General features: G+C 36.8%; 2 protein-coding genes across 2 annotated transcripts in view; one reads left to right on the plus strand and one right to left on the minus strand.

Annotated features, from left to right (window-relative positions):
- rttn (rotatin) overlaps positions 1-9427 on the plus strand; it is a 97441-nt gene extending 88014 nt beyond the window's left edge. Inside the window, exons 46-50 of the mRNA XM_067435475.1 lie at positions 36-312; positions 3935-4038; positions 4548-4617; positions 4762-4882; positions 9397-9427. Of these exons, the coding sequence (XP_067291576.1) occupies positions 36-312; positions 3935-4038; positions 4548-4617; positions 4762-4841 (531 nt within the window). The 3' untranslated portion in view covers positions 4842-4882; positions 9397-9427. The remainder of the gene's footprint in view (positions 1-35; positions 313-3934; positions 4039-4547; positions 4618-4761; positions 4883-9396) is intronic.
- dok6 (docking protein 6) overlaps positions 1-13405 on the minus strand; it is a 167252-nt gene that overhangs the window by 29046 nt on the left and 124801 nt on the right. The window lies entirely within an intron of this gene.

Here is a 13405-nt window from a genome sequence, read left to right on the forward strand (position 1 = left end):
GTTAACAAAACCTTCTTTCTTGCCATTTTCCCTAGAGTAACTTCCTGCAGCACTTCCTGTCTCTCCCGATGCCTAAGGCAGGTGGTAGAAGCAGCGTTCCGACAGGAGATCCTCTGTCCCTTTGGCTCAGGCTGCTGCTGAACATGTCGTTCGGGGAGGACGGACAGCAGATGATCCTCAGGCTCCAAGGGGCTTTAGAGCTGCTGGTCGAACTGGCCCAGTCCAAACACTCCAGCACTAAACCCACCATCCTGCTCATTCTCCACAACATCTGCTTCTGCTCCGCTAACAAACCCAAAGTCTTAGCCAACGGTATGAGTGCTGGATTTACAGGATTTTAGATGTTAATGGTCGACCGACGTGTTTCTTGGGTGATGATGCCAATGCCAGTATCTAATAAGGCTCAGTAGGCATGGTTAACAAAATAGCCAAATGCCATCTAATTAATGTGCCTGACTAAAATATCAACCAGCTTTTTCCCCCTAAAAGTAACAATAACGTGTTATTTGTTAACATTACTGCATTAACTAACAATGAGCAATACATTTGTTACTGCTTTTATTAATTTTTATTAAGGTTAGAATTAAAACTATATATTAAAAAATATATATAATATATATATATATATATATATATATATATATATATATATATATATATATATAAGATAGGTTTAATTGTTTTTATAAGTGAATGTTGAAATAAACATTAACAAAGATTAATCAATGCATTAGAATATTACATTAGATTAATTAATGTTAACAAATAAACCTTATTGTAAAATGTTGCCATAATAATAATATTATTTATATATATATATATATATATATATATATATTATATTATATTATTATTATTTTGGCTACACACACTGCATGCATATGCAACTGATGTAACACTGTAAAAGTGATCCACCACACACCAACACTTAAGGCAACATGTACACCGTACACACACAAACACTAAAGTGTGAACGTGTCACAACAGCTGCAATGGAGTCATAATAGTTTTACACATCACGCCAACATTTCCGCTCAATTCCTTTTTATAGAAAGCAAAGGAAACGATTGACTTGACATTATGTCAATGCACTCATGAAACGGGAAATTGCATATTTACACTACCAATCATGTAATCTTATTACATATAATAAAAACACTTGTGACATATTATACTCACACAGTCTTCATGCTGTGGACTACCAGTAAATATGATATAACTTTGGGACCAAAATTATTCAGACACTTTGACCTGACCGTGTTTTGCTGAAATGTTTTTTCTTTATTTTCTTTTTCTTTTTTCTACTAATGCAGCCAGAAATTACTAATTTACACCACAGACTGAAAAAAAAGCTTTGCTTGGTAATTGGTATTATTTAACTGTGTATTTAAATTTAACAGCTGACAGATTTGATTGGTTGATTGTAATCCATTACATACCTTTCTATCAAAGTTATCTGATATTATCAAAATGAATTTGTTCTGACACAGTTTTACCATTTTCTAAATGTTTATGTGTCATATGCATATATATATATATATATATATATATATATATATATATATATATATATATATATATATATATATATATATAGTACAGTATATATATATATATATATATATATATATATATTGTACAGTATATGTATATGTGTGTGTGTGTGTGTGTGTGTGTGTGTGTGTCACACACCTAAAGGATTATTAGGAACACCATACTAATACTGTTTTATACCCCCTTTCGCCTTCAGAACTGAGAAAAGTGGCATTGATTCAACAAGGTGCTGAAAGCATTCTTTAGAAATGTTGGCCCATATTGATAGGATAGCATCTTGCAGTTGATGGAGATTTGTGGGATGCACATCCAGGGCACGAAGCTCCCGTTCCACCACATCCCAAAGATGCTCTATTGGGTTGAGTTCTGGTGACTGTGGGGGCCATTTTAGTACAATGAACTCATTGTCATGTTCAAGAAACCAATTTGAAATGATTTGAGCTTTGTGACATGGTGCATTATCCTGCTAGAAGTAGCCATCAGAGGATATAAAGGCCATAAAAGGATGGACATGGTCAGAAACAATGCTCAGGTAAGCCGTGGTATTTAAACGATGCCCAATTGACACTAAGGGGCCTAAAGTGTGCCAACAAAACGTCCCCCACACCATTACACCACCACCACCAGCCTGCACAGTGGTAACAAGGCATGATGGATCCATTTTCTCATTTTTTTTACACCAAACTCTGACTCTACCATCTAAATGTCTCAACAGTTATCGAGACTCATCAGACCAGGTAACTTTTTTCCAGTCTTCAACTGTCCAATTTTGGTGACCTTGTGCAAATTGTAGCTTCTTTTCCCTATTTGTAGTGGAGATGAGCGGTACCCGGTGGGGTCTTCTGCTGTTGTAGAACATCCGCCTCAAGGTTGTGGCTTCACAAATGCTTTGCTGCATACCTCAATTGTAACGAGTGGTTATTTCAGTCAAAGTTGCTCTTCTATCAGCTTGAATCAGTCGGCCCATTCGCACCTGACCTCTAGCATCAACAAGGCATTTTCGCCCACAGGACTGTTGCATACTGGATGTTTTTCCTTTTTCACACCATTCTTTGTAAACGCTAGAAATGGTTGTGTGTGAAAATCCCAGTAACTGAGCAGATTGTGAAATACTAGGCGTTTCTCAATGTCAAGGAAGGATCCTCGGAAGCCAGAATTCTAAGGATGCCACGTCATCGACATCCGACGAAGGACTGTTCCAATGTCGAGGATCCTCGAATTTCAACCAAGCACTGAGTCCTTCGTTCGAAAAATATGTCATATACAGAAAAGGATGCATATGAGTAGCCTTCGCGCACTTCGCGTTCTCAAATCACCCACAATCCTATGAGCGCAGCTTCGCTATCTTCTGACGTTCCCGGAGTCGGAGCGTGAACAGGGCAAATATGCTTGTATCGGAGTTTGTAGATGGGAAGGAAGGAGGCGGGAACCGGCGAACGTTCAACAACTTTATTATAAATAATAAACAAAACGAAAGTAACACGGGGAAAACCCTCACGGGCGTCTGCCCGCACACACATAATAAAACATAAACAAACCATAACATAAACTCCAGGCCTAGTCCTCTCTCGTCTTCCACGCTCCACATTTATACTCCAATCACTTTGCCGTGAGCCGAGACCGGTGTGGCGACGATCAGCTGCCGCTCATTATCACTCCATCGGCCGGCTCTCACGGTCCCTCACCTCGCTGATTGCCACAATGCTTTTATTTACGTTACCAAACATTTGTTATAACCGTAGTAAATATACGTAAAGTTTAACGTTTAAATGCCAGTACAAATTACTACTGTATTGATATAAAAATATATACAAATAACGTTACACATAATGTTATTGATGAACAACGGACCTTTTCACTGACGTAATGACGCAATGACGTGCACTTGCTAGCCTGTTCCATTTGCGTGTTCTTCGAATCCTAATGAGGAGCCTCGCCTAGCCTCTGAAGGAAGTGACTTGGAAGGATCAGTCCTTCCAAGGAAGCATCCTTGACATTGAGAAACAACTACTATGACCAGCCCGTCTAGCACCAACAACCATGACACACTTAAAATTGCTTAACTCACCTTTCTTTCCCATTCTGACATTCAGTTTGGAGTTCAGGAGATTGTCTTGACCAGGACCACACCCCTAAATACATTGAAGCAACTGCCATGTGATTGGTTGATTAGATAATTGCATTAATGAGAAGTTGAACAGGTGTTCCTAATAATCCTTTAGGTGTGTGTGTGTGTGTGTGTGTGTGTTATATATATATATATATATATATATATATATATATATATATATATATATATATATATATATATATATATATATATATATATATATATATATAGGCTATTAAATAAAAAAAAAACATGTCTTTTATATTTCAGACAAAGCTGTTGAGCTTCTAGTCTCTTGTTTGAGCAGTAGTTCATCAGATATACGTACCGTAGGAGCTTCAGCGCTTTGGGCTCTGTTGCACAACAATCAGAAGGTAATGTAATTTATTCAATGGCATCCTGTTGTTATATAATGCTTTTTACAAACAGTTAAAGGGTTAGTTCACCAAAAATTAATCTTCAATTACTCACCCTCAAGTCATTCCAAGGCTATAACACTTTCATTCCTCTTTGGGACACAAATCTTTTTAATGAAATAGATTACTTTAATAATGTCTTTTACTACCTTTTTGGGGCTTGTAATTGGTAGTTGTGTAGGCTGTCAGTGAAGGGAAAGAAAGAGATTTCAGATTGAATTAAAATGATTTGGAATGACATGAGGGTGAGTAATTAATAACAGAATTTTCTTTTTTGGATGAACTAACCCTTTAATTGGGAAAAAAATATTAAAACGTTAGTATTACAGGCAGCAGAATGTGAAATACAACACTGTTCATGATCATTTTTATAAACACAAATTACATGCAAGCCTTGATTTTTCACACACTTTTGGAGATCCGTCTCACGCTTTATCTTCCCATACTGCATCTCTCCTCTCACAAAGGCAAAGGCCACTTTGAAGTGTCCTTCCATCAGACTGAAAGTTGAAGAGGCATACGTGTCCGCACGGAAAGGTGCGAATAATATATTCAGTTTGATCATAGAAGAGCCTCTCATTTTTACTCTCAGATGTACTACAGCAGTAGATACATCAGGAAATGGATCTTTCCTGAGAATGTGTGGTAATTGTCTGTTTATTTGTTTGTTTGTTCTGGTAGAAGAGCACAGACCTGACAACCCCCTGAACGTCCATCTTCTGAAATGCCTGAGAAATCTCTCACACATCTTCAACTCTTAAGTCAACACTGGTGATGGAGGTCATTGAAGTCACCTAATAATGTGAATGTTTATTTATGTTTTGGTACTATGAAACAGTTTTTGTACATTTTTGTTTTGTAGCAAATCAATAAATGAATGGTTTTACAGTAGATTCCTCTCCATTCTCCAACTGTCAGATCAGTATGACAGCTCAGTAATTATTTATCACATGCACTGTAAAGGACTAATACACCCAACTTTATTGTTTCACCATTTTTGGGTGTACTATCCCTCTAGATCATTATTTTTGGTTTACTTTTATTTGATATATTCTCATCATAGGGGAATTCAGAGATTGGTTTCCAATCTGCACTTTCAGTTTCAGTTGAAACAAAAACTCTCACTGTGTGTGGTAGAATTAAGCCCAATGTCGTCTGGTGAACTTAACACCTCCTCTCTACATTGTTTAACTGCTGGTTGAGGAGGTGATTGCAGACTCATGCAGCTGAACACAGATCGTCCCTGTGGTCGCTTGAGTCCTTGTCAATGCTGTATTCATTCTGTCTCAGAGGAGCAAGATGGTGGCAGTACAAAAGGATTACTGGTACTTCTTGGTACTCATGATGCCGCTCTGTTTTCTGAAAGGTAATGTAGTTTTTTTTTAGCAAAGGTAGGATTTTTATTATAGTTATAAGCAATTGTTTGTTCCTTATTGGTCATTTTTATTTTTAAGGATGTGTAAGCATGAATGGCTGTTCTTTGGCATTAGAAACAGTCTTCCTGTGTACGTATGAGTTGAATTGACTTAATTTCGGTGCTTTTAGAGTAAATACATTTTAAAAATAGTTGTCCTAGACTTTTAACGAAGGAAACGTCTGCATTAACTGATTTTGTTGTTTATGATCTGTTTAAAAAGGAGGATATGTGGTTACATTGAAAGTAACTTTCTTTTGTACTTGTGGTTGTTGGTTACTTTGTATGTATTACCCTTATAAAACTAAACTAACAATCACAGTTTATTGAACTTAAACCTTAAGACTTCACCGGACAACTGGAGACAGAGAACTAAAAACCAGCAACACTGTTTGGTTGGACAGCTAGGTGAACAAACAATGTATTCTGGTATATATACATCTTTTTTTATATTATATATTTATCCCCCCAACTCTTCAACATTGTTGAAAAAAATAAATATATATATATATATATATATATATATATAATTCTACCACACTTAATTGGTAGACCACACTTAATTATTAATTCATATAATAATAATAATAATAATAATAATATACAAACACCAACCGTCTTTAATGACTCCATTAGCCAATGACTCCTTGTCATTTCTGACTTATTAAATAAAACCAAACCATGTCTAAAAGCTGATATGTGACTAGGTGTACAGCAACAAGCTAAAAAAAAACACAGAACAAATAAAACCCAGAAGTTTTTATAAGCTGTTGATCAAAAAAAAAAAAGAGCATTTAAGGACACAAAAGTGGACTGAGCGTGACATGTTAGATTACACTGAGAACTACACCGACTGGATAGGAACATAATCAGCGACAGGAAATATAATATATAAAACTGACATTTGGATATTTTACAAAATGTTTACTTCACACGTAGACATACTGAGACATAGTGAGTGTCAGAATCCCAAAACTGACCCATTCTTCCTGCTGAAGCTTCACGTCTTATTGCCTGTATCCATTTTTGTCTCCTTAAACGCTTGTTTTTTGGGTCGACAGCTTATAAAAAACTTAGTGCTGTTTTTTTTAAGCTTGTTTGCTGTGCACCTTGTCACATATCAGCTTTTAGACATTGTTCTGTTTTTTGTTATAAGTAAGACATTACAAGGGGCCGCTTCACACAATTCAAAGTCATTTGAGGGCATTGGACGTTCCATGTAATTAATATTTTTAAATAATCAAAACCTCAGGCGCAGTGCCATTATGTAACTTTACATAATGTAACATAATGTAATGGCAGATTATTATGTAACTATTCTAAAAATGGTTTAGAGTTGCTTGGATTCAACCCACTTTATTTTCCTTATTCGTTTCAAATAAAGTTAAATTTCATAATTTGTGTGTTATTATAGTATCCTACTATCCTGTAGGATATGCTGCACTGGTATCATGTGCGTTCCTTCTAGCCTTGCTATTCCATTAAAAAGAGGTGCAATACTCTAGGGGGCGTATTAAAGAAACATCTTAACTCTAGAATCCTATCTTATCTGTTTGGCAACCATGGCAATTTCAGTTAGGACCTCATTTAGGACAAATGATGTTTCTTAAATGTATAAACTTAACTATGGATAGAGAGGTGGAAGGAAGTCACACATGTGCAAGTCTCAAGTCTTAACCTTCAAATCTCAAGCAAGTACATTTTTGTGAGACTCGAGCCAGTCAAGTCACTGCTTTGTCAAGCAAAGCAAGTCATAGCTTGGGTCATGCAAGTCAGTCATACAAATGTTTGATGATGATTGAACAGAATTTATATATTCAAAATTAGCTACAACTACAGTAGTTATGGACCATAGGAGTTTTAATTGCAACAAAAACTGCAATATGCATGTCTACTCAAAAAAGGTATCCACATACAGCTGAGTTGTTAGTACAATAAAAATCGAAACATTTAAAATAAATAAAAATGAAAACTACATAGCCTAAAATGGAAATGTAGCTGAAATTAGGTCATTTTGGTGAGATAAATTGTCTTTGTATTATTTGAATTTTCTCTCTCCTCCTAGTCCTGTACAGTGTGCCCAGGTGATGATTAATATTATGACTAATAAACTTCAGAGAACTCAGATTGTGTTTGTGGCTCACACCCTGACAGAGGCTCATTAGCCACAACACGTATAGGTGTCCAGTACTTGTCACATGTTTTTAATTGTTTCCGGGTTCTATGAAGCCCGTTCCTTAAAATGCACAATGGGCTCAGATTGGTTAGCTGGCCCAGCTGTGTTCTGATTCGCTAACCACCTAGTGCACCAGTAGTCTGTAAAGACTCCGGGTCTATAGTGTTCGCTACTGAATGGCACCTTTTGTATTTTAACGATTATAGCCAAATATCTGTTGCAGGAACTATTACCCCAAAACGAACACTAAACATTGGCTTTACTATAGTAGCAGAATCAAACAGGACCATGTTTAGCATGCCTGTAGATAAACAATGCATAAAAGCTCGAATCAAAGAATAATTTACACTAATTCCATATTCGCTGTTGAGATTTTAAAAAAGTTTGTAACATTAGGCATTTGTCGTATAACGTTAACTATGAATGAGCGTTTAACAAACTGGTTTGCAGAGCCAAACATTGTGATTTGTTTACGTCCTTGCTACAACGTACTATTAACAATACGAACTATTTCAGGAAAACACATTGATGAAAAATAAATCATACTTACAGGTTGTGGCCTGTTTTTAAAGTTGGAACTGCTCCATTTTTCAGGACAAGCCATTGTGCGAATCCTGAATCGAAGATTGTGGAAGCTTTCCTCTGTAAAATGTGTAGCACAAAGAGCGAGATTTGGGCAGTAATTATGAGGGAGCGATTTAGAAATAAATTTTAACCATTGATCCCTAACTCCCCCGTTCCTAGGAAGGCTGAACAAAGTGGACCTGCAATCCGGATGAAAATAACAGTGTTTTGTCGGCATTGTGGCAACAACGTTCAGTGCCGCCGCTCCCACCCCGCACATCAAGTGTTGCGTGTAGGGCACCACAAGAAAATTCTCTCTCTATTCTCGGAGGAGGGTTTTATGTCAATATTGGGGCTGGTGATGTCACCAACCCCGAAAGAATGTCTGTAGTCCCTACCGGCCATTTGCTGTAGTCCTTAAAAATTGGGACTACCCATAATAAAAATGTCTCCCATTGCTTAAAACTTTGAACGTTATAACTTTGCAGATGTTGTTTAAGCTCAAACAACATTACACACCATGTCCAGACATGGCGTAGCAATCATTTCAAAAGTAAGGGGCACAGAAGGTCAAGTGTTATACCCGTTTTTTTCTGACCTGTCTAATTGACGGTTTTATCTTTAATTTTTATTTGGCTTAAAAATGTATTTATGTAAGCTATCTGGGTCTTTTTGACCCCAAATGAAAATTAAGTCGTGATCACGAGTTAACAAGACAGAAAAAAAATATTATCCATGGCCCATCTGGGCTTCAGTATTAAACACGGATCAAATCAGCATATTAGAATGATTTCTGAAGGATCGTGTGACAATGAAGACTGGAGTAATGATGCTTCAAAATAATGCTATTAAATAATAACAATGAAATGGTAACTATCAATGTTGTACTGTATTTTTTTATCAAAAAAAAAAAGAGGCCTTGGTGAGACTTGGTGAGAAAAAAAAAAAAGAAAAAAAATCTTGCCAACCTCAAACTTTTGTGTGGTAGTGTATTCTAAAAATATTTAATTGGCTTCTTTGCAAAATCCACTGACATGAAAAGATGTACCTTACTGTAAGTAATACAATATTCCTACAAGTATTATTTTGTCTTTTTATTAAAATAAATGATTAAATAAATCTTTGTCTGACTTTCCCCCACACTTCCACAATGGTCTTCTAGGCTCTGTTCAGATGAAAGCCCCAGAATCAACAGTCGTACTGCAGGAGGGAATGATACTGGACTGCCTGTGTCCATGGACTGGCCAGCTCACTATGGTCTCTTGGACTAAAAAGTTTCTTACACAACCTGTAGCTGTTTATCATCCTCAGTATGGCACCAACTTTGAATCATCTTATGACGGTAGAGTGGAGTTTCTGAAAACCACCACAATGGATGGCAGTATTTCCATAAGGAACGTCACTGAGGGTGACATCGGCCAGTATCATTGCTCTCTGCAGACCTATCCTCAGGGTTCGTGGACAAAAGACACAATTGTCGAAAAAACAGGTGATCTTATCTATTTGTCTTGTTTTTTGTTTTTTATTATGGGCAGACACTTTTTCTTTTACTGATAAGTGTCAGGAAGTGTCAGTGTTTATCTGATTTAACACAGTGTGTTAACTGATTCTGCGGGAGTGTGGGCGGGGTTGACGTCATGATTGACAGCAAGTAGTCACTGAGGCACCAACAGACTTTTTTGGAAGGCAATTGAAAAAAAAGTATTTCCATAACTGTATTTCACATCGCCATATTGAGCTGTTCTGCAGTAAACTGTTAACTGATTCTGCGGGAGTGTGGGCGGCACCTTGATAGCGTGGCTCCACTTCATGCTCACTACTGCACAGACTCAGGCTCCAAAATGTCAGCAACGTATTTGGACATTAGTGGTGTCAAATCGGCTCCTCCCTCAAAATTGGGTCCCCCTGAACTGTCAGTTAATGATTATTCTAGTATATATGAAAGATACTAATTTAAAATATGCATAGCTTACTATGTAATGCGTGGGAAAACAAATTAGTGCATAATTAAACATACTATAGTAATATATGATAACCGGTAGGCGTGGCTGTAGGGCAGCAAGTCAAGTGCATTCTGGGAGTTGTTGTCTTTCATCCACATGAGACAAAAATACATTTTCACTATATCAGCTTAACTTCTTTACAATGGAAGAGCGTCGTCCATATTTTATTTCTATTTTTACAGTCTATGGTCAGAACTGTTCAAAGTTGGCATGAAGCTGAATTTAAGATATTGTCTTTTCTTTCCATTTGTAATGAATTTCCAAGTGAAACTGCTTCTTGAATAGGAAAAATGTAGAGCGAGACTTAAATTTGTCCATTGGGAATTGATTGGATTGCCGTCATGTGATTGACAGGTTGTCCCGCCCTCATGCCAGTAAACATGTCATCAGAGAAGCGATGTTGTTGCTTGAGGGAGGGGGAAGTTATTTTGATTAAAGATTTGGTCTTAGAATATATATGACTAAATCCGATATAATCCGGTACAACCCTGTGAATTACTCATTTGATTAATAATTTCAAGTTTTATAGGTCTTGCATAACATTTCTCTTACTATTTGTTTTCTAGCAATCATCACCACCACCATCTCTATTCAACCGGACACTAAGTTGGTGGCGGCAGAGAACGACAACCTGACCATTAACTGTGACCTTGTCCACAACGGTGAGGTTTACAAAGTAAGCATAGAGAAACTGAACACTGAGGATGGCAGTGGCAATATTTTAGCAACGTGTCAGATGGTAGACGAAGTCATGGAGCTCAATGAGTTCAACAGTAGAGGGCGAGTGAACTGCAGTGATGCTATGGAGGTCAGTCTACACCTCACCAACATCGTCAAAGAAGATGGAGGATTCTACCGCTGCAACTTCAGCACAGACACCGGTGTCCAGTCCACCACGGTCCTGTTGACCACTCTACCTTCTCAAGGTAGGACAAGGATGGGACTTGTTTAAAATATTCAGCACCTCCACACTGCTTTCTTTTGAGAGAATGAGAAGTTAAAAGGTCTTGTAGACTCATTCATGTGTGTCCAAACTTTTGAATTGTAGTGTAGTGTTTATAAGTAAAAACTAACTTTTTTGTTTTGTTTTTTTTTTAGCGAAAAATCCTATGCTACAACAGATGTCAACCATTTTGACTAAAATAATAATAAAACAAAATAATTATAATTAATTAAATCAAATATTAGTGTCACTTTCACTTGATGATAGATCTGGTGAAGAAGCCATTAAAACATTAAACATAAGGAAAAAAAAACATTAAAAAAATGATAGTTTTGAGAATGTTTCAGATCGCGAATATGGGCCAGATTCCGAATGCACTGAGAAATGAGGTCTAACAAAGACTGTGATTATGGCAAAAAAGCATCGGCTCCAAAAAGTTACCATATATGCTTTCTTCCTCAACTAACAATGATATTCCTTTGTCAATGTTATTAAAATATCAGGAGAGTTTTATACTATGGCGGCAGTTAGAGAGCCATTCTTGTTGGATATAGACTTGGATCGCTAAAGACATGAATATGTAATAATGACTGGCGAAACATTCATGCATTTAAGGGTCAACGGGGTCTAAAACGTAGAGTTTGTCAATTTTTTCGACCACTTCCAAAGGTATTCGAAAATGTGTTCAACTGGATAGCTTTCATGGTGTAGATCTTCTACTCCCCGCCTACTGACCTGATGTGTAAACGTTTTGGGAAGCGCGCTAGCCAGACAGGATTTAATTGGCTGAAGACCGTTTAGTTTGAAAAATGCACCTAGCACATGATTTCTAACACACACTGCATTCGGCATGATCTTGGAGGTATCAGAGCAGAAAAAAATTGTTTGCACATCTTTCTTGAAAGAATAATTTATCATTTCAACCATTTTGACTAAAATAATAATAATGCAACAAAATAATTATAATTAATGAAATCAAATATTAGTGTCACTTTCACTTGATGATAGTTTGCACATCTTTCTTGAAAGAATAATTTACAGATGCACACCGGTCTGTTATTGCAGGGACATCGACTTTACATTTTAACGCCCCTAAACATGATGTGGAACAAAACTAAATCTGATTGGTTGCGTTACATGTCAGTCAAACGTCCTCTTGGGCGGTCCTTAACCTCTTACACTCAGGGCCATTTTTTGGGATTTCCGCCTGGATTAGGTCTACCCAAATTGAAAAGCTTCCCATTCAATGACAAATGTTGGTGTCATTTTACAGGAAACCCTTTGAAGTTACATAAAACACTGCTAAAAGTGATAAACATGTAAGTATATGTTGTCTAAGCTGTAATAACCAAACCCCCCAAAATGTAGGCGCTTTTGGAATTTTTTTTTCATAAATTAATTTTTGAAAGTGTGTAACTCAGGCCCTGTGTGCTGTAGGAACCTGCAGACAGTTTGGGCTGTTTCCACTAAATTACAGAAAATAGAGGAAAAAAGAATTTTGTCTGTCATGTTGTATGCCAGATTTACTCAAATGGGTCTGAAGGGATGACCCCCCTTTCCCCCATCCCCCGACCCTGCTACCCCATTCCACCAGCCCCTCCCACCACCATATGCAGTATTTATAAATGCAATATTCCAGTGTCATTAAATTAATTATACATGCTGGAAGCAGCCCAAAGTGTCTGCAGGGCCCTATAGCACACAGGTCCTGAGTTACACACTTTCAAAAATTAATTTATATATAAAAAAATCAAAAAGCACCTAATTATTTTGAGGGTTATAACAGCTTACACAACATATACTTACATGTTTATCACTTTTAGCATCGTTTTATGTAACTCTAAAGGGTTTCCTGTAAAATGACCAGAGGTGTCAAAAGTACTGGCATTCATTACTCAAGTGGAAGTATAGATACTAGGGTTTAAAAATACTTCTGTAGAAGTTGAAGTATCAACTCAAGCTTTTTACTTAAGTAAAAGTGTAAAAGTACTGGTTTTCAAAACTACTTAAAGTATAAAAGTAAAAGTAATGTAAGGAAAAAAATGCCATTAAAGACAAAAGCTTAGGCCACACCACAGGGGCATATAGTGCACTACCCCACCTCCTCAAAAAACATTTTTCTAAAGGCCATAATGACTATAATGTTATATTCAAATGTTAATGCTGAAAAATTTGGGATGCACTGGGTACCTGTTTCAGCCACATATACCCATTGAAAATTAATG

Source organism: Pseudorasbora parva, chromosome 24, assembly GCF_024679245.1.
Source record: "Pseudorasbora parva isolate DD20220531a chromosome 24, ASM2467924v1, whole genome shotgun sequence".
NCBI classification, from domain to species: domain Eukaryota; kingdom Metazoa; phylum Chordata; class Actinopteri; order Cypriniformes; family Gobionidae; genus Pseudorasbora; species Pseudorasbora parva.